Here is a 20,196-nt window from a genome sequence, read left to right on the forward strand (position 1 = left end):
TTATTGGCCGTGTCCTTTGCCTTACAGAAGCTTCTCAGTTTCAGGAGGTCCCATCTAATTGCTGCTCCCGGTGTCTGTGCTACTGATGTTCAATTTAGAAAGTGGTCTCCGGTGCGTTCAAGGCTACTTCTGACTTTCTCATCTATCAAGTTCAGTGTAACTGGATTTATGTTGCAATCTTTGACACATTTGGACTTGAGTTTTGTGCATGAGATAGATATGGGTCTATCTGCATTCTTCTACGTGTTGACATCCAGTTATGCCAGGTGGTGCACACCTTTAATCCCACCACTTAGGAGGCAGATCTCCAAGTTCAAGGCCAGCCTGTTCTACAGAATGAGTTCAGGACAACCAGGGCCCAAAAACCTTATCTTGGAAAACATATAGGTGTCAAATGGACTCGGTGAGTAGCCCAGGTTGGCCTCCAATCTGGCCCTTTACCTCACCCTTCCAGTGGCCACTATGAAGGAAAGGACAGAGAGGGAGAGCAAGTAAAGAGAAATCTTGATTGAGGGAGCCACTATGGGGCTAGCAAGAAACCTGACACTAGAGAATTTCCCAGAAATCCACGAGAATAAACCCAGTTAAGACCCTAAACAACTGTGGAGATGCCTGAAATTGCCTTGCCCTATAGTCAGATGGATGACTACATTAAATATCATCATAGAACCTTCATCCAGCAACTGATAGAAGCAAATGCAGAGAACCACAGAAGAGCACTGGGCTGAGCTCATAGAGTCCAGTCAAAGAGAGGAAGGAGCGATAATGTGAGCAAATGGGTCAAGACCATGATGGGGACACCCACTGAAACAGCTACCTGAACTAATGGGAGCTCATTGCCTCTGGTCTGACAGCAAGGGAACCAGCATAGGTCCAAACTAGGCCCTCTGAATGTGGGTGACAGTTGTATGACTGGGGCAGACTGCAGGGCCACCAACAGGGAGACCAGAATTTATCCCTAGTGCTTCAGCTGTCTTTTTGGATCCCATTCTCTTTGGAGGGATACCTTGCTCAGCCTAGATATAGTGGGGAGGGCCTTGGTCCTGCCTCAAAGCAATCTGCTAGACTTTGGTGCCTTCCCATGAGAAGCCTTACCCTTTCTGAGTTGATGGGGGTGGGATACAGGGGAAGGGGGAGGGAGCAGGAGGAGGGGAGGGAATGGGAACTGGAATTGGTATGTAAGATGAGAAAAGATAGTATTTTTAAAAAAAAAAATTAAAGAAAAGTCTTTGTGGTCATTGTGTCTCTTCACAGCAATAAAATCCCTGAGACAGCCACCAAGCTCAGCAACTTTTATTTTTAATTGTATGTATGTGTACATGACTGCAGTTGCTTGTGAAGGTCAGAAGAAGAGTGTCAGGTCCCCTGGAGCTGGAGTTACAGATGTCTGTGAGCCACCATGTGGGTGCTGAGGACCAAAGCCAGGTCCCCTGCAAGAGCAGCCTGTAGTCTTAACCTCAGAGCCATCCCCCAAGCCCACAGAACAGAATTTTTTCCTGTTTGGTTTTTCAACACAGGGTTTCTCTCTGTAGCCCTGGTTGGTCCTGAAACTCACTCTGTAGACCAGGTTGGCCTCGAACTCAGAGATTTGTCTACCTCTGCTTCCCAAGGGCTGGGACTAAAGGTGTGCACCATCACCTCTTAGCTCAACAGAGCAGACTTAAAGAATTATCTAGATCAAGGTGGAAGGTGGCCTTGATGGCTCACTGCCCAGTGCCCTGTGGGCAGCACGCCCCAGGCAGTCAGCTATGGCACCTGGAAGGGGCATGAGCTTGAGGAAATACCAGATCGAAAGAAATTGCGACCAAAAACACAGGCTAGATTTGGGAGGTCTGTTGGTAAATACCAGCCAGTTTTAGAACTTATTTTTATACATATTGAAGGCAGAAGGCGGAACAAAGAGCTAAGCACCTCCCCACGCTGTCCTTGGGAGAAGGAGCAGCACTTGCTGTCTATCTCGTGAGCTGCACTAGCAGCCATTTCTTTTTTCTATAAAATAAACTCCAAATAAAAGCTGAGTCACTCATGAGCCACCACAATAGGCAGGGGCCTGAACTGTGTAAAAGTGAAGAGAATTAGCCCAGGATCAGCCCGCCAGCAGCATGGACCACTGCATCTTCTCTGTCCATGGTGTGGCAGCAAGGTGAAACCAGGCTGGAACCTCCAATGGCGAGCCTCTGACATGCTTCTCCCCAGCAGCAGGAAAGCTAAGATACTTCCTCTCTGCTTGTCTCCCCAGGATGACAGACCTAGTGATGCAGTGGAATGTTCTAGAGTAACTTCTGTTCCCCCCACACACACTAATTTCCACCCACCTGGGGAGCTCACTGCCTGTCCAGCAGAAAGGATCAAAGTTTACCTACCCCTAGAGAGGGAGATGTAGAAATGCGAACACATGCGTGTGAGACTGTCAGACAGAACACACACACACAGACACACACACACTGAAGAGCTGGGGCTGTCAGACACTGCTGCTGCAGGGCACATCCTCAGTCCTGAGGTTGCAGCTGCCACTGCCCCCATCCAGGAAGATAAGCAGGGTGCTGCAGCAGCTGCATCCCAGATCCTGGCACCCCAGGCCAAGCAGCCACCACACAAAGTGTGCTCCTTCTGCCGGGCATCTAAACTCATGACCAGGGTAGCCCTGACCTCACAGGAAGTTCCAGACACAAAAGAACAAGGTCCCCTGGGGATTGCCCCCAAATGCAGGCGAAACAATGAGACAGGAGAGGGAGACCACCACAGGCTCCATGGGACAGCAACATGACAGGCTGGGCTGCACTCCCAGCATGGAGACAGTGCAGCAGCTTTGCTCTGTGAGCAAACTGAAGGTGACTGTAAACATGCTTCATAGCTGAACTGGCTTTGAACTCCTGACCCTCCTGGCAGGATTCTACAATCCTGCTCCACTAGCTCAAGGTACCCCAAACCTCTTATAAGGAAGCCGATGAGCAGAAATGCCCCCCCCTTGCCTAAGGACACTAAACCACAAGTCTGTTGTACTGAAACGGAGTTCACTGTGCAACTCAGGCTGGCCAGGCACACACCTATCACAATACCCTCTTCCCCGCCCCATTCCCAGCACCTCCAAAGCCTCCTGCAGGCTAGGCCAGCACCCAGACATCTCAGGCCCCCATGGCTCTAAACCCTTGCGAACGACTGATTCTCCTTTTGCCAGCTCCACAGTGACATTAAGAATTTGTGCTGGGGCTGGGGAGATGGCTCAGTGGTTAAGAGCACTGAGCTGCTCTTCCAGAGGACCAGGGTTCAATTCCCAGCACCCTCATGGCAGCTCACAACCGTAACTCCAGTTCCAGGGACTCTAACACCCTCATACATGAAGGCAAAAACACAATGCACATGAAATAAAAATAAATAATCTAAAAGAATTTGTGCTGGAGCCAGACAGTGGCGCACGCCTTTAATAACGGCACTCCACAGGCAGAGGCAGGTGGATCTCTGTGAGTTTAAGGCCAGTCTGGTCTACAGAGCGAGTTCCAAGACAGTCAGGACAACACAGGGAAGTCCTGTCTCAAAAAAAGCATAAGAAAAATAAACAAAAAAGTATTTGAACTTGGAACCTGGTTTCTTGGCCACAACCAGCCCTCAGCTAGCATTTGAACGAAACAGAAGGCTGCTATTTTGAAGCAGCCCCGTTGAAGCAGCAGCCAGCTGCATGGAGAACTTGGGGGTGTGGCACCCGCAAGGCATGACCCTCAAGTGTCTCAATCTAGGTCCAAGTAAAGGGTTCAGCCACAGTTCCAGAGCTTCCAGGCCGTATGGTTCCCAGGCTGCAAGCCTTGCTGTGGCTTGCTCTAAGTGGGTGTGGCTTGTGGGCGTGGTCTCTGCTGGGCAGGGCTGTCAGCTGGGCAATCTGGAGGTCTGTTCTTCCTCAGTGGCACTTCCAAGTGGTGTGACCCAAGACAGGTGGGCAACCTTCTGGTGGAAGAGGGCAGAGCTTCCCTTATATCCTGAGAGGGGGGATGCCCAGCACCCTACAACACACACGATATCCCCACAGCAGCGACGCAACCCCAAGCAGTCCACAGAGCCAAGGTTGAGAAGGCCTACCTCAGGCATACTGTAGGTGCTTCATGGGTGTTAACTGAGTGAATGAATACCTGGTGAGGTTCCAGCAGAGTGGCGGGCCATTCTGGAGATCATCTGGGTGGGGCTGAAGGGTAGACAGCAGGAGGGACTTCCCCATGTGCCTGCAGATCCCTCTGCGGGCTTTCCTGAAGCTCACAGAGGAAGGCAGCCACTTGGTCATGGAAAAGGGTGAGGACCAAGGAGGCAGACCACAACCTCAGGCTGGTTGGATGCTTAGAGGGCAAAGGGCTAGACACAGCACAGGCTGCAGAGGGGTAGGGCATTCCTAGGAACACTGTAAGCATGCGTGCACGCATGCACATGCACACACATACACACACACTCCACTCCCAGTTAGTCTGAGCTCTGCAGCCTTGCTTGACCCTAGATGCGCTCCCAAGAGCATATTTTGGGCCCTGGACTGTGGACACCCACAGGGGAAGGATTGTCGCCACTAAACACACACAGAGGCCTCCAACCAAATACAAATGTATGCCAGTTTCCAGCTAGCAATCCTCTTGCCCCATCCTCCCGAAGGTTGTGGTGGTAGGCCACCATTAACACGTCTGGCCTGATCTCTCTTTCAAAGTCTCCGTGCATCAAAAAATGAGGCACGGAGACAATGTAGAATGTTCTAGAGGACTTTCTGCCCCTCAGCTGGCTTGCCTGGCACACACAATGAGAGAAGCTCACTATCTATGCAGAAGTAGAATGTTCTAGAGGACCTTCTGCCCCTCGGCTGGCTTGCCCCGCACACAATGGGAAGCTCACCTACCCAAGAACACCTAGACATACCATCACTCACATACTTCAGCACACATGTACACACTTGCACACACACACACCAAGCCGTTGAATCCAGAGCTGGGGACACAGTTGGGGACCTGCCCCTGGGACGCACAGACACCCTGATTGCTCAGGCTTCACGATCATGTCCTCAGCACTCAACCTTGGGCCTGGATGTCCTGAGGCCTCAGCTCTCGTTCCCCCTCAGCCAGGAAAACTAGCAGAGCACGATGTAGCAGGTACACCCCCAAGCGCCGCCGCTTCGTGGATGGCCAGTGGGCAACCTCTCCATAGTAGTGGCCCTGTTTCTGGTTGGTCAGTGTCTGGATACCTGGACAGATCAGAGGCAAAGTCATGGCGTGGCCTCCACCCACCCCTCCACCACAACAAGCAGCACAGACTATATTTAAACAGGCGTGTTCTAGGTATACAGGTGGCGCTCAGTAACTGCCCACCATGGGAATGAACATGAACAGTGAGGGAATTCAGAGCTCACTTTCCCTGAGACCTAGAAACCAGACCCTTACCTAGGGCCTCCAACAGGCAGGCCTCCCGCGTGTACGCCTCCACGGCGGCCGTGTGCTGGAAGCAGTGTAGAGAAAGGACACCGCGGCCGCTGGCCCAGATGTCTAAGATCCGGCGTACCTTGGGACAGGCCTGGGGGATGGTGAATCAGGAGTCGGATCCTAAGCCTTCTGCCCTCCGACTGTCTGAAGGCTGGCTGGCCTGATCACTCCTGCCCCTTGTCCTCACCTTTTTCCCTGGGCGTTCACGGTAGCCGAGGGCTTCCCAGAGGTGGGCATCTGGTCGGGCGCGGGTCCCCTTGCCCACGTAGAAGATGGCTCCCACAAAACATTGCAGACACTCAGCCAGTGTGAGGGAGGAGGCTCGGGCAGGCAGTCCCTGTGTCTGCCTGGGTACAGAGTGGCGCAGAAGGTGAAGGAGCCTGCTGCCAACCAACCCTGACGACCCACATGATAGAGGAGAAAAATCAGTTCCCAGAAGTTACCCTTTGACCTCCACATGTGCACACACAGACACATGCACAGAAAATAAAATGTGTAAAAAAAAAAAAAAAAAAGGGCGGTGGGGGTGGAAGGATGTCTCAGAGAGGGAAAAAGACCGCTGTCCCCAGAGCCATGGGCCCTTTTGAACCCACATCCAGGGGCCCCTATTTTATAAGCCATGAAATGGGTACTCACAGCCGGAACTGACTCCGATTAACAGAGAAGGCTAGTCCCTTCCCTAGGGACACACAGCAAATCAAAAATAAATAAATCCCCACCATCTAGTGTGTGTGTGTGTGTACAGAATCTTCCTGTTACAACCCAGGCCTCGTGCTCACAGCCCGCCCCCCTCTTGTCCTCATGGAGACAGAAGCCACCAGCAAGGGACAATCCAACCCTTCCCCACCTCTGTCAGGGCAGAACTTGCGGAGCCAGGATCCCTCTAATCCCAAGCCCCAGCTTTACTGTCACCATCATACCTGGGGTCAAGAAGAAGATATGTAAAGCTGCACTTGGTGACGCCTCCCCGCCACCTCTTCGTGGGATCCAGCTGCTGAAAGTGCTGAGCCAGGGCGGCCTCATCCGCCTGGCAGTCGGGAATGCGGCCTGTTCTGAGCACCTCAGCCAGTTCTGGGCTGTGCCCTGGAAGGGTTGGGAAAGGGAAACCGAGCCAGAACTGAGGATGACAGCCGGTGAGGATGGTGGGGCTAACAGGCCAGTCTCGGGATTCCAGACCGCCAAGGACTCCCAGTCCTGCCAAGGGACTCACCGGGGCTAGCCTGGGCTTCCTGCAGCCGCCGCAAGTAGTGTCCACGGGTGAAAGGGGTGACCGGGCCAGGACTGTGGCCCAGTGCCCGCAAGGCCTGAAGCAGTTGCAGGTCGGACACGGGGGGCACCGAGCCATGTGGATGCAAGGCCCCAGAGTCCCCATCCCCGGGCAGAGATGGGACTTTGGTGGCCCCTGTGGTCAACGTCAGGGCCTGCAGTTGGCAGCTCAGTACCCCATCCCTAGCTGCTTCAGCCCCACCAGACTGCCACAGGCTGGCTGCGGGCCCCAGTGTCCTTGCAGAGCACTGGGGCTGCAGAGAGTCCTCCAATGCAGTGACAAAGGAGGTGTCGCTGCTGCTGCAGTCCGGGCTCCCAGTGGCCTCAGTGCTGCTGAGTTGTACCGCCATCTCAGGAGCAGCTGTCAGCTCAGCTCTGTGCATGAGCTGCTCTGAGTTCGGTGACAAACACGGAGGTATAAAGACGCCAGGAGGCCCCACAAAGACACGTTCTCCATCCATGGTGGATTCAAGGCCAGCCAGGGCTACAGGTAACTTCTCTAAATATAGATAAACATATATAAATATAAAGATAGATGATAACTAATCAGACAGATAAACAGATATAAATAGATGATATAGACAAGATAGATGACAGATAAAAGTTAGGTGATAAGATGACTGAGAGATGATGGATAGTGATTGACAGATGGCAAATGGGCAGGTGGAACTGATCCCAGAAGTGATGCAGCCCGGTGACAGGTTCCTTGCACCCCCTGGGTTCTGCTCACCAGCTGGCTCCAGGGTCTCCTTCCGAGTCCGGGTGGGCGTGTCCAGCTCCCGCAGCAGGCGTGCGCAGTCATGGTGTCCCTGCTGCAGAGCCCAGTCCAGTGGCCGGAGCCCGTCCTGTACAGACACGGTCATCTCAGCAGGGGGCGCCCACGGCCCGTCCTCCTCCACCCTCACCCCCGCCTCTCGCGCTGCGCTGCATGGGATCCCGACCTGGTCTCGCAGCGTCGGGTCGCCCCCTCGGCTCAGCAGCAGCTCCAGGGCGCCACGACAGCCCCACACGGCGGCCACGTGCACGGGTGTCAGCGCTTCAGTGGACCTGGGACCCCGGGAGAGAGGAGGAGTTTCCTTTTCCAGGCAGCCTCGTGTAACCCAAGCTAGCCTTAAACTCTTTGCTCCTTCTGCCTCAGGCCCCTGTGCTGAGACGACGGGTGCCCACTACCAATGGGGGTGAGGGGGAAGTTGATAACTCACGGTCATCCTCCTGCCTCACCCTCGGAGTGCCAGAATGACCTGTCCCGACCTCGGAAGCAGACACCTCCTAGACCTGACGCCTGGGACCCGGGAGCCTGATACCCAGGGCCGCCGGGTCCCCAAGTCACACCCACCACACCAGGATGACCCGGACGGCGCCTCACCGAGCATTGGGGTCGGCGCCCCGGCGCAGAAGGATCCGGAGGCAATGCAGGGCGCGCGGATGGCGAGCTCGGGCCGCCAGGTGCACCGCCGCCACGCCATCCTCCAGCACCAGACTGGGGTCCGCCCCGAGATGCAGCAGCTCCTCCACAGCCCTGCGGCAGACGGTGACAGTGGACATCAGCCCTTTGGCCGCCCAGGGAGCAGAAGGCAAGGGAGGACCAGCGTCCCGCGCTCACCGCGGATCTTCCTCGCGCAGTGCGACCAAAAGTTCCTTGGCAGCGTCGGCCATGTCCCAGCGGTGTCACGGCCCTCGGATTCAAATTTGCGCGGCGACTTCTGCGCACGCGCAGCCCCGCCCCTCGGCTCCCCAGCCCCGCCTCTGGGAACGCCCTGGTTGGACCGGCAGTGCCTGGAGCGGCTGACAGAGACAGGGTGGGTCCTGGACCGTCTGACCGCAGGAAATGGAGAGGGAGGCGGTGCGCGAAGGTGGGGTCCCATTCCGGGATTTGGAAAGCTGAGCCAGGAATTACCGCGAATTCCAGGGGAGCTTGGGATAAAGAGCAGAACCTCTCTTTGTCTTTAACAAAACAAACTACTGGGCATCCTAGACTTAGCCCAAGCTGTCCAGGAACTCAGCGCCACCCTCCGGCCTCAGTCTGAGAGTGCTGGGATCTGCCTCCTGAGGAACAGCGTCGTGCATTTTCAATCCAGCAGAGCTGGCTGTTACTGTCGCTTTGTGAGGAAGGTCTTCACCAGGGCCTGGAGATGGCTCAGCGGATAAAGGTGCTTGCTGCCAAGCTTGAGGACCTGAGTTTGATCCCAACCCCAGGAGGCAGACATTGGAAAGAGAACAGACTGACATTCACATGTGTGCCTTGGCTGTGGGCCTGCACAAGCGTGCATGCGCGCGCACACAAATTAATTAAATAAAAATTTCTAAAGAGCTGCATTTTCCTTATTTGTAAATGGAGGACAGGACTCAATACGAAGTGGCCAATAAATGAAGGGGCCAGAAAGCATTTGATCAAGTTGACCTACTTTTTTAAAAGTGTGTGGGTGTTTTGCCTGCATGCCTGTCTGTGTATACCACGTGTTCCTGGTGTCCATGGAGACCAGAAGCGGCATCCGATCGCCCGGAACGTAAGTTGCGAGCCCGAACGTGGAAATCGAACCCAGGTTCTCTGCAAGCACAACCAGTGCTCTGAACAGCTGAGTCATCACCAGGTCCGGTCTATTTCTGTTTGTAATCCTTTTGAACCAAGGCTTCTCTATGTGGCCCCTGCTGACCTAAAACTGGCCATCCTCCTGCCTCTGTCTCCCACATCAAAGTGAGCCTGACTCCCACCCACTGCCACTTTGTTTTCTATCAATGGAGAAGGTGGAGTGGATGAACCTCTGTGGCCTGACCTGGAAAGGTGGGACTCCAGGTTTGCCTTCCTCTTCTGGGGCGCCCACCATATATCCCCATCCTAGAACCCTGGGTGGTGATCGCTCATGGGGAAGCCGTGTGGTTACACAGGTCCAAACAGTACTGCAGCCCAGTTTGGGGTGGTGGGATAATAACAGATGTCACCCCAACCCACTTCCCACTTGGAGCTGGGACCCTTGAGTGTCCAGGAGGACCCAAAAAGTAAACACTTCCTATGGTCGCCACACCAGTCTTGCCTGCAATAGATCATCCCTATCTCCGGAGGACCTCCTGGAGGAAAGGACGTCTGGGCTGGGTTCTGTAAGGTGAAGAGGAGTTTGCAAACTGCAGTTAACACCAGTCCGAGGGAGCGAACAGCCCAGGTCACAATGGCATCAGGACACCGAGATCATCCGGCCGAGCCAGAAGCCATGCCAGACTGCTCAGTTCAGCTCCTGTTTTCTGTCTCAGTGAACCTAAAATGACCAGAAAACAGGCTCAGAAGCCTCAGATTTTTATTCTGGTGACAAACTGGTCCCAGGAAGAATTTATAGCAGACACAGTAGGAGTGGGCATGGGTGCACAGAGCTCCTGAACGGTGCAGAAATGCCACGGGTTACACGGTGGCTTCGCCCTCACCAGCCTCCTCGTCCTCCAGCAGGCTATAGCTCGCATGGGTCTGGCAGGGCCTCTGAAGTGGATGGGCCAGCAGCTTGGCCATGCAGTTGTGCAGCTCGAGGGCTGGCCCAGTCAGTGCCACCTCATACTTGTAGCTGGTGCCCTTGGTGTCCAGGCTGCCCATGAAGGAGAATACATCCTGCGGGGACCAAGGAGAGGCTGTTCAGGGTTGGCATTAGCCCTCAGAGGCCCTCCCTGCTCCTGGAGGCCTTCCTAGAGTAAGGGGCATCTACAGTGGGTCCTGAGGGGTGAAGAGGAGTTGGTCAGGACAGAAACTACTAATGCAGTCAGCAAACATTGGCTGGTATCCACCAGGCAGCCAGGACCTGGGCACCCTAGAAGCCCAAGTGCTGGCAAGAGGGGGCTCAGTGAGTAAAGTATCTGCCAGGCAATCGCTTGGGCCCGAGTTCAAAACCAGCACACGTGGACAGCTGACACAGCAGGACATAACCTTCATCCCAGTGCACTCCCCTGCAGGGTGGGAGAACCAGAAAACTCAGGAGCCAGCAGGGTGGCTGCCGTGGCAACAAGAGACTCTGCTTCAAACTAGAGGGGAGGGGTGAAAGGGCTCACAGCAGCACCTGCCACCTGCATTTTCCCTCAAACAAGGCCTCACTCTGTAGTAAAGGGTTTTCTCTGAGATAAACATTCTACCCTGAAGGGAAGCTCAGTAGGCAGGAAGGCAAACAACTCCAAACAGCTTCAGGAAGCCCCTGAAATTGAGCAGATTCACTAGGCCCCTCCCTGCTGGGGTAGGGAGCTCCTCTGAGACCAGCAGCCTGGAGAGGTTTAGACCAGAGTTACATGGCCAGACACTCTCCAGCCTGCAGGCTGTGCAGTGTGCTCCAAGCTCCCAGCCTGTGAGCTGTCAGCCCTGTTGTGTGGGCTTTGGTGATGCAGCTGTCTGTGAGTCATTTCTGCTCCTGTAGGTGACCCCCACCCTATTCCTGTAAGCAACCCCAGTAAGTTCACTGGTTCGTTATGTAACCAGTAAGTTCCAGTTCGTTCAAGCTGGACGTTATGGTGTCTGTTGTACTTCAGTGTGCCGTGGGCTCCTCTCAGGGGTGTTGTGTCTGTCCAGGAAAAGTCTTGTCACACAACATCCCCATCACGTCACAACCCCTGCCTCAGCCTTTCCGGTGCCTCACTCACAGGCAGAAGGGCTGGAGTTACAGGTGTACATGGGTGTGTGCATACATGTGTGGGAATGTGCCTCCATGTGCATGCGTGTGCACACATACGTGTGTGCATGAACAGGTGTGGGGGTGTCTGCGTGCACTGAGTGCAGGTGTATGGAGGTCAGGATATAACCCCTGGGAGCAAGTGCTCCCACCATGGTGGTCCTGGGATTGAGCGCGAGTCCATGTGCTTGCCTGCAGGCGCCTTTACTTGCCCCACCTTGCAGTCTATAAACTGAAATTCACAGGTATTAGTAACCCACTCACAGGGCAAGTCTGAGGATAAGAAGCAGTGAGGCCTGGAGAAGCTGGGAGGGGAGGGTGCTGCAGGCACACGGCGTAGCAGGGTAAAGTTGGGAGGCATGAAGTGCTAGGAATGGTGTGGGCTGGCTGCTAAGGCCACAGCCTCCCAAGTCAGCCACCACCAACACAGAGTGGAATGTAGGAAACAGCTGTTAAATGACTGCAGGGGCAGGTCCAAGTCAGACAGCTTGAGACACCCAACCGTCCTCCACTGTCTCTCACCTTCCACCTCCTCTCATCTTCCTTCTCCTCGGTGCCATTGTGGATGCAAACAATGTCAAAGAAGAAGTAGGGACATTGGAGCATCTTCTGCAGTGAATGAGAGTAAGGTGGGGGTGAGCTCCAGCCTGTGCGGTCCTGGGAGGTCCCCTTTGGTATCCAACCACTGCCTCCCCTCCCTCCAGGCTTTACCTTCATGGGCTCAGTCAGGGAGAACTGGGGCTGGCAGGGAGGGCGGCTGTAGACCAGGATGGTGCGCACGACGTAGGGGGGCGGGATGGTTTGCACATTCTCTGTGACTGGCAGCTCAGTCTTCTGCTGGCTACAAGAGAAGAGCTGGGTCCTCAGCCGCCTACAAGCCCTGGCCGGAGCCCCACCTATCACAGCTGAATCCCTAGCACGATCCTAGCAGCCCTGCATGTTAAAGCCAGAGCCAGAGAGACAGCTCCAGGGCTCGAGGCACCTGCAGTGAAGTTCAAGGACCTGAGTTCGATTCTCACAAGTTGCCCCTGACCTCCACACAAGCACCGTGGCCCATGTGCTTGCACACAAAATAAATACATAGTAAAAAACTGTATGACTTCTTTAAAAGCCTTCTCAAAAGAAAAACAAATTCAAGCCCCACCGCTGGACACAGGGTCTTGTCCCGGGCTGCCCCCCAGTCCCTCCACGCCCCCCCCCACACACACTGGGCAGCCTTGAATCTGTCTGCACCTGGCTGGGGAAGGAACCCAAGGCATGCGCCACTCTGGATGACCACTCACATGAGACTGAAGAGACCTTCTAGATCTGAAGGGATGCTAAGGACGGGGTGCCAGCTCGGAGGCAGGGGGCTTTCCTGACCTGGATCCTGGGAGATGACGGGCACCTCTGGGGCCAGGCAGTGTGACCCCTGGGGTAGGCAGTGTGACCTTTGGAATAGCTATGTGACCCCTGGGGTAGCTGTGTGACCCCTGGGGTAGGCGGATATTCCTACCCAGCATAGCACCTCTCTAAGCCCACTGCCTCTCACTCATAAAGTGGGTGGTGGCCTTAACTCCCTGCAGACCCTCCAGGGCTCTCCTCTCCTGCCACATCTACTGCATCCTCAATTCTGGGGGAGCCACCAGGTGAAAGACAGGGTTATGACTTTTCAGGTAACTGCACGCCAGCCCTGCTGCAGTGGAGCGTCCCCTGGATGAGTCACACCCGCTGACACCAACCCCTCCACCATTCTGGGTGGATGCTAGGGACTCAAGGCGGCCTGGGTTCTCGGTGGCTGTGGGTTTGACATCACTGTGGATTAACAGCCAGCTTTCTGTCACTGCTTTTTTTGGGGGGGGGGAAAGGAGGTTTGATTTTATGGTTTTGAAACAGAGTCTAGATATTTGTTGGTAAGGCTGGTCTCTAACTAGGAATCCTCCTGCCTCAGCTTCTGAGTGGTAGGTTGACTCTCCTGCACCCCAACACCTGGCCGCATGTTGGGTCTTGTATGTAACTCCTATAATATCATACATGGAATATTCTATTTATGATTTCACTGGGCAAAACCCCTGAGCTTTGCTGGGGCTGGGATTCAGGTGCCTGCAGCTCAGTGGGTGCAGTGCCTGCAGCAGGTCAGCAGTCATGTAGCTGAGGGTTCCTCTCCATCACACTGTCATCCCAGCGCTTACATGTGAATCAGGAGCTGAAGGCCATCCTTAGCTACACGGTGAATTCAATGCTAAGCTGGGCTACATGAGAAAGTCTCAAAAATAGATTTGATAAATTTGATGTGAGGTGGTGGTGCACACCTTTAATCCCAGCACTTAAGAGGCAGACACAGGTGGGTCTCTGTGAGTTTGAGGTCAACCTGATCTACACAGTGAGTTCCAGTACAGTCGGGGCTACATAATGAGACCCTGTCTCAATAAACAAATATTTAAAAATAAAGAATTAGGGGGCATGGTTCTGAGCCATTGTCATTCTACTCTCAGGATGCTGAGGCAGGAGGATCATGAATTCAGCCTGAGCTACACAGCAAGGTCCTGTGTCAAAAACCAGCAACTATAGAAAAGTACTGACTTCCGAGTCTGGAATGCTTTGGGTTCTGGTGCTCAACCTAGGCTGTGTGTTGGAGGGAGGCCACAACACCACTGAGCCCCCATGGCGGCAGCGCTATCTGGGGTCAGGGATTATGACAAGGATACTGAACGTGGAGCAGGACGCCGTCTCCAAGTCGTACAGGCAGCTGCAGAGCTCACGGGGGTCAGAGGTCAGTCCAGACAGCTGCAGGGAAGGCAGAGCCTCAGCACTGGGGTTCCCGGTCCCGAGGTCTCCCAGAGTCCCGGTCAGCCCCGAGCCTCACCCAAGCGGGGTCGTCATTCACCACGACCAGTGCAAACTCATGGCTCTTGTCAATCTTGTGCTTCGTGCGCACAAACATCTCAACCATCTTCTGAGACACGTTCAGGGCGTTTGTCCTGGAGCTGGGAGAGGCGGGGTGACAGCGGCAGGTTGTCAACTTGACTGCATCTGAAATTAACTAAAATCCAAGGGGCTGGACATGGCTAGGAGGAATTCTGTCCCTTTTTTCTCTTTTTTCTTTTTTTGGTTTTTCAGGACAGGGTTCCTCTGTGCAACAGCCCTGGCTGTCCTAGAACTCACTATGTAAACCAGGCTGGCCTCAATATTACAGAAATTCACCTGCCTCTGCCTCCCAGGTACTGGGATTACAGGCATGCGCCACCACTGCCCAGCTGAGGCACTCTTTTCTTAATTAAATCATTTGAAGTGGGAAGACCCGCTTCTAATACAGATCTGCTTCTCATGCACAGCTTCCTTCCGAAGTGGGAAGAGCCACCTTCAATCTGAGCCGCGCCCTCTGCTGGCAGCCTATGTAAATGACATGGATGAAGGGACACTTGGCTTTGCCTGCTTGCTCTTGCTCTCACTAGCAAGTCCATTCCTTCACTGTCATTAGGACCTACTTCTTCAGGACTCCAGCATATACAGAAGACCAGCTGAGACACCCAGTCTCATGCACTGAACAACTTTTCCCTTAGTAGACTGCTATTGTTGGAGTAGCTGGGCCAGAGCCTGTGAGTCACTCTAATAATCCACTTTATAAATGTATTTTATCTATATATTTAATTGTGTATGTATACACATTCATTCATCAGCTTTGTTCTTCTAGAGAACCCAGACTAATACACCAAGTTAGCCTCAAACTCACCATAGAGTTCAGGCTAGCCTCAAACTCACCATAGGGTGCAGGCTAGCCTCAAACTCACCATAGGGTGCAGGCTAGCCTCAAACTCACCATAGGGTGCATAGCCTCAAGACTGCTGTGGAACCCAAACTGGCACCCAAATTACTGATTGCCCAGACCTCCTGATTCCTCCATATCCACCTCCCAGTGCTGAGATGGCAGGTGTGTGCCACCGGCTCCTGTGGCCTAATTCTTATCCCATACAGAACCCTGAGGCCACTCCAGATGTGACACCTGCTACTACAACTGCCAGGGGCACACAGAACTCACCTGACAGTGGCCTGCCCCATCAACCTGCGCCCCACCACACACACACGCCGGGATCACTAGGCTCCTAAGAGTGTCACACATATGGACAGAAGCCTAGAAGGCCACAAGCCCTGAAACTGTCATGGACACCTGGATCCTACTTGGGTAAACATTCTGAGCGGCCCATATTTGAGCCCAGTAGCACCGTACCCATTAAAGGACTCCAGTTTTGGCACAGACATCTCCTCTGAAAGATCCAAACAGATGATCTGAAACACAAACAGAAGACAGAGAGTAGAGGATGAAACCAGACAGCTAAGACAGCTAGGGTGGGACCCAGAAGCAGTGCTCAAGAGAGGCTGGGGGCGTGGCTGAGGGGTGGAGCCCCTGCCTAGACTCCCCCAGTGAGGGGCTGGGGGCGTGGCTGAGGGGTGGAGCCCCTGCCTAGGATCCCCAGTGAGAGGCTGGGGGCGTGGCTGAGGGGTGGAGCCCCTGCCTAGGATCCCCAGTGAGGGGCTGGGGGCGTGGCTGAGGGGTGGAGCCCCTGCCAAGACTCCCCCAGTGAGGGGCTGGGGGCGTGGCTGAGGGGTGGAGCCTCTGCCTTAGGATCCCCAGTGAGAGGCTGGGGGCGTGGCTGAGGGGTGGAGCCCCTGCCTAGGATCCCCAGTGAGGGGCTGGGGGCGTGGCTGAGGGGTGGAGCCCCTGCCTAGGATCCCCAGTGTGGGGCAAGTGGCACATGTCCAGGTGCCACACATAAAAAAATATGTTTAAATCACCAAGTGTGTGGTGCTTCTGGAACCCACAGGAAAATGAGGTAGCAATTTAGAGACTCTCACAAGGCAGGAGTGGCCTGTCTGAGGACCCCATCCCTGCATCTCCAACCAAGACATACCACCTTCTCTGGACAGTTGACCCGTGGTGTTCGAATCTGGACCTCAGGTGCTGGTGCTGGTACCTGCCAGGGCTTGGGCCCGGCTCCTGGGACACTGGATGCTCCATCATCTGCACTCGCCGCCTCACCCTCGCCCTCGCTGCGGCTGCCCACGTTGGTCTGGGCTCCCAGAGCCCGGTCCTCGGCCCCCTCAGGGTTGGAGCGAGTATGAGGCCTGGGCTCGGGTGTCGGCTCCTCCCCTTCCTCCTCCTCTTCTTCTTCCTCCTCCTCGGTGGGGCTGTTGGCTTCAGCCACCTCCATGACTCCCGGGTGCTTGGATGGAGACGGGACAGCGGAAGCCAGGGTCCTGCTTTAAGAGTTTTTAAAAGCAACTGGTTACTAAAAGCTAGAAGCTGAGCTATGAGCCCCTTGCTGCGCGGGAATCTCTGATGGCTGCAGAACGGCTCCCTCAAGAGTGAGGCCAGGACAGATTCAACAAAATGCCCATCAAAATCCCAGCCAAAATCTTCATAGACCTCGAAAGAACGGTACTCAACTTCATATGGAAAAGCAAAAAAGCCCAGGATAGCCAAAACAATCCTGTACAGCAAAAGAACTTCTGGAGGCATCACAATACCTGACTTCAAACTCTACTACAGAGCTACAGTACTGAAAACAGCCTGGTATTGGCATAAGAACAGACAGAAGAACCAATGGAACCGAATAGAAGACCTGGATATCAATCCATACATCTTCGAACACCTGATTTTTGACAAGGAAGCAAAAAATATCAAATGGAAAAAAGAAAGTACATTTAACACGTGGCATAACATTTAACAAGCTGGCATAACTGGATATCAACATGTAGAAGAATGAAAATAGACCCATATCTATCACCATGCACAAAACTCAAGTCCAAATGGATCAAAGACCTCAACATAAAGCCAGCCACACTGAACCTTATAGAAGAAAAGTGGGAAGTACACTTGAATGCACTGGCACAGGGAACCACTTCCTAAATATAACCCCAGCAGCACAGACACTGAGAGAAACAATTAATAAATGGGACCTCCTGAAACTGAAAAGCTTCTGTAAAGCAAAGGACACGGTCAACAAGACAAAACGACGGCCTACAGAATGGAAAAAGATCTTCACTAACCCCACATCAGACAGAGGTCTGATCTCCAAAATATACAAAGAACTCAAGAAACTGGACACCAAAAGAACACATAATCCAATTCAAAAAAAAAAAAAAAAAAAAAAAGGAGTCAAGACCTAAGCAGAGAAATCTCAACAGAGGAATCTAAAATGGCTGAAAGACACTTAAGGAAATGTCCAACATTCTTAATCATCAGAGAAATGCAAATCAAAACAACTCTGAGATTCCATCTGATACCTGTAAAAATGGCCAAGATCAAAAACACTGATGACAACTTATGCTAGAGAGGTTGTGGGGAAAAGGGAACACTTCTGCATTGCTGGTGGGAATGCAAGCTGGTACAACCCCTTTGGATGTCAGTGTGGCGATTTCTCAGAAAATTAGGAAACAACCTTCCTCAAGACCCAGTAATGCCACATACCACTTTTGGGTATATATCCAAAGGATGCTCAATTGTGCCACAAAGACATGTGCTCAACTATGTTCATAGCAGAATTGTTCGACATAGCCAGAACCTGGAAACAACCGAAATGACCCTCAACAGAAAGATGGATAAGGAAAATGTGGTACATTTACACAATGGAGTACTACACAGCAGAAAAAAAGTAACGACAGCTTGAATTTTGTAGGAAAATGGATGGAGCTAGAAAACATTATTTTGATTGAGGTAACCCAGACATAGAAAGATAATTATCACATGTACTCACTTATACGTGACTTTTAAACATAAAGCAAAGAAAACCAACCCACAAACCACAATCCCAGAGAACTTAGACAGCTAGAGGACACTAAGAGAGATATACATAGATCTAATCTACATGGGAACTAGAAAAAGACAAGATCTCCTGAGTAAATTGGGAACATGGGGACCTTGGGGGAGGGTTGAAGGGGAGGGGAGAGGCAGGGAGGGGAGCAGAGAAAAATGTAGAGCTCGAAAAATATCGATAAAAAAAAAAAAAAGAGCGAAGCCAGGAACCACCCACAGGTGAAGTCAATTACAACTTTTTCATTTTCCTTCTTTTTTGTTTGTGACACAGTTTCGTGTAGCCCAGGCTGGCCGCTCACTCACATACATAACATACATGGTTTAGAGTGACCTGGTAACCCCGACCCTCGGCATCCACCTTCTGCATGTTGGGATTGCACCGCCATATCCGGTGTATGTGGTGCCCAGGGCCTCGTGCGTGCTGGGTAGGCACTTCACCCACTGAGCCACAGCACTGCATCAAATGAACTGTACCCCAATCTTAGCTTTCCACCTCTTGTAACAGGGCAAACTCTGTGTTTGCCCATCACTGGGCCAATAAACACAGCTGCCTGGTCACCGGGAATACTCAGCGATGGGTATTTGACCCAGTAAGGCCTTTGGTGGCTCCCACACCTGAGAGTTCCAAGAGACAGAAAAGGAAAAGAGACCTAATGGGTTTGTCAAGCTGAGAACAAGCAGTTGAAGGCTTTTGAAAGCCCCCTTTTCCCCTGGGGCGGTGCCTGCGCGAAGAGACGCCTGGCTGACCGCCTAAGCCACTTCTGGGCGCCTGGATCCAGCTGTGCCTGAAGCCTTTTCAGAGCTCCCCAGTTGCCTTGCTGGCTTTGGCAAGTTTGTGTCTGGGTTTCTGTCGCCCGAGGCTACAGCGCGTGAGTGATTGGATCGTGCACGAGAGCGTGGCGCGGACTCGGGTGGTCAGGTCTGTGGGATGCAGACGCCCATCCAAATCGCCGACCGCGCAATAGATGCACGTTTCTTGCGGTGCTCCGACTCGGGACTCCACAGACCCCAGCTCCTCAAGCAGAACGAACCTAGAGCTGCAGCAAGTCGGATCGAAGTTTAATCACTGCGACACAAAGCTCGCGCGCGGACACACAGCCAGGTTCCACTCTGCAGCCTAGGTACCGCAGCCAGTCAATCACAGGGTTCTAGGTAGCCGCCATCTTCCTGACCGGAAGTTTGTACGGAGTTGCCGTGGCGCCTTCTGGGAAATGTAGTTCCATGAACCTCAGGACCTGCACACTGATAGGCTGAGGCGATCCCGGAGGTATAAATTAGAATATAACTGGCCGGAGTGGGGCTGAGGTAGGGTATTGTTGGGAATGGGTGTGGTCTGGAGTTGACTGAAGCAAGATTGGGCGGAGCTTGTAGTTCGGGTTTCAACTGACAACAGTTGTCAAGAATTCTGCTGTGATAGGACAGGAGACTGACCTGGGTGGGGCTGATTGATGATTGACAGGATAGGGTTTGGTTTGGGTTTGCCAAAGGCTCTCTCAACTACTTATTTCTGCTTATTTGTTTGTTTGTTTGTTTGTTTACCTATATCTATCCACCTATTGATTGATTGATTTTTTTTTGAGGCAGGGTTTCTCTGTCTTAGCTGTCCTGGAACTCGCTCTGTAGAGCAGGCTGGCCTTGAACTCCCAAGTGCTCTCTGGCCCCCAAGTGCTGGGATTAAAGGCATGTGCCACCACCGCCGGCTTATTTCTGTTCTTATTTTACATATGCTGGCACTCATCCAATACTATCGCGATGGGGGCTGATAGTGCACACCTGTCATTCGAGCACCCCAGAGGTCAGAAGACGAAGATCGGCTGCTCAAGTTATCCCGCACTATATGAGACCCGTCTAAAAACCAAAATGGAAAGAAAAAGTAAAAAAGAAAAGCCAGCAGACACACTGTGGACAGGCTCGTTGTCCCACCGAAGCCTTCTGATGCAGACAGGGCAGACAAGTAGGGCTCTGTGGGAAGAGCAGTCCTTCTTGTTGAAGAGAAACATTACGGTGTGGTGAACGGAGGCCAGCACCACAAACCTGAAGACCTGACTCAATCCCCGGGACC

The 20,196-nt window shown here is 53.1% G+C and overlaps 2 protein-coding genes across 7 annotated transcripts; both read right to left on the reverse strand.

Annotated features, from left to right (window-relative positions):
- Nucleotides 1-1,277: 1,277 nt before the first annotated feature.
- Nucleotides 1,278-9,862, reverse strand: Ankle1 (ankyrin repeat and LEM domain containing 1). 4 transcript variants are annotated; one of them, XR_007230607.3, is made up of 10 exons: nucleotides 8,311-9,862; nucleotides 8,074-8,226; nucleotides 7,649-7,754; nucleotides 7,438-7,552; nucleotides 6,652-7,206; nucleotides 6,362-6,524; nucleotides 5,629-5,788; nucleotides 5,403-5,532; nucleotides 4,122-5,206; nucleotides 1,278-3,936 (listed from the first exon to the last, which is right to left on the reverse strand). XR_007230607.3 is itself a non-coding variant. In XM_048427104.3 (9 exons), the coding sequence occupies exons 1-9, from the start codon at nucleotides 8,361-8,363 to the stop codon at nucleotides 5,034-5,036; spliced, it is 1,608 nt and encodes a 535-aa protein (XP_048283061.3). In that variant the 5' UTR covers nucleotides 8,364-9,862; the 3' UTR covers nucleotides 1,278-5,033. The 4 variants fall into 4 exon arrangements, 1 of the variants encoding a protein (XP_048283061.3); XR_007230605.3 differs by having other exon boundaries at nucleotides 1,278-3,939; XR_007230606.3 differs by having other exon boundaries at nucleotides 1,278-3,939; nucleotides 4,072-5,206.
- Nucleotides 9,863-9,980: 118 nt separating this feature from the next.
- Nucleotides 9,981-19,331, reverse strand: Babam1 (BRISC and BRCA1 A complex member 1). Of its 3 annotated transcripts, none has more exons than XM_048427107.3 (9): nucleotides 19,166-19,331; nucleotides 16,234-16,576; nucleotides 15,549-15,607; nucleotides 14,187-14,307; nucleotides 14,029-14,107; nucleotides 12,625-12,649; nucleotides 12,053-12,182; nucleotides 11,864-11,950; nucleotides 9,981-10,299 (listed from the first exon to the last, which is right to left on the reverse strand). In XM_048427107.3, exons 2-9 carry the CDS (start codon nucleotides 16,528-16,530, stop codon nucleotides 10,099-10,101), a joined length of 999 nt encoding a protein of 332 aa, XP_048283064.1. In that variant the 5' UTR covers nucleotides 16,531-16,576; nucleotides 19,166-19,331; the 3' UTR covers nucleotides 9,981-10,098. The 3 variants fall into 3 exon arrangements, with proteins under 3 accessions (XP_048283064.1, XP_048283063.1, XP_087757269.1); XM_048427106.3 differs by having other exon boundaries at nucleotides 16,231-16,579; XM_087901143.1 differs by having other exon boundaries at nucleotides 16,231-16,576; nucleotides 19,166-19,330.
- Nucleotides 19,332-20,196: the final 865 nt, after the last annotated feature.

The sequence above is a fragment of the Myodes glareolus genome, chromosome 23, assembly GCF_982192425.1.
Source record: "Myodes glareolus chromosome 23, mMyoGla1.1, whole genome shotgun sequence".
NCBI classification, from domain to species: Eukaryota; Metazoa; Chordata; class Mammalia; order Rodentia; family Cricetidae; genus Myodes; species Myodes glareolus.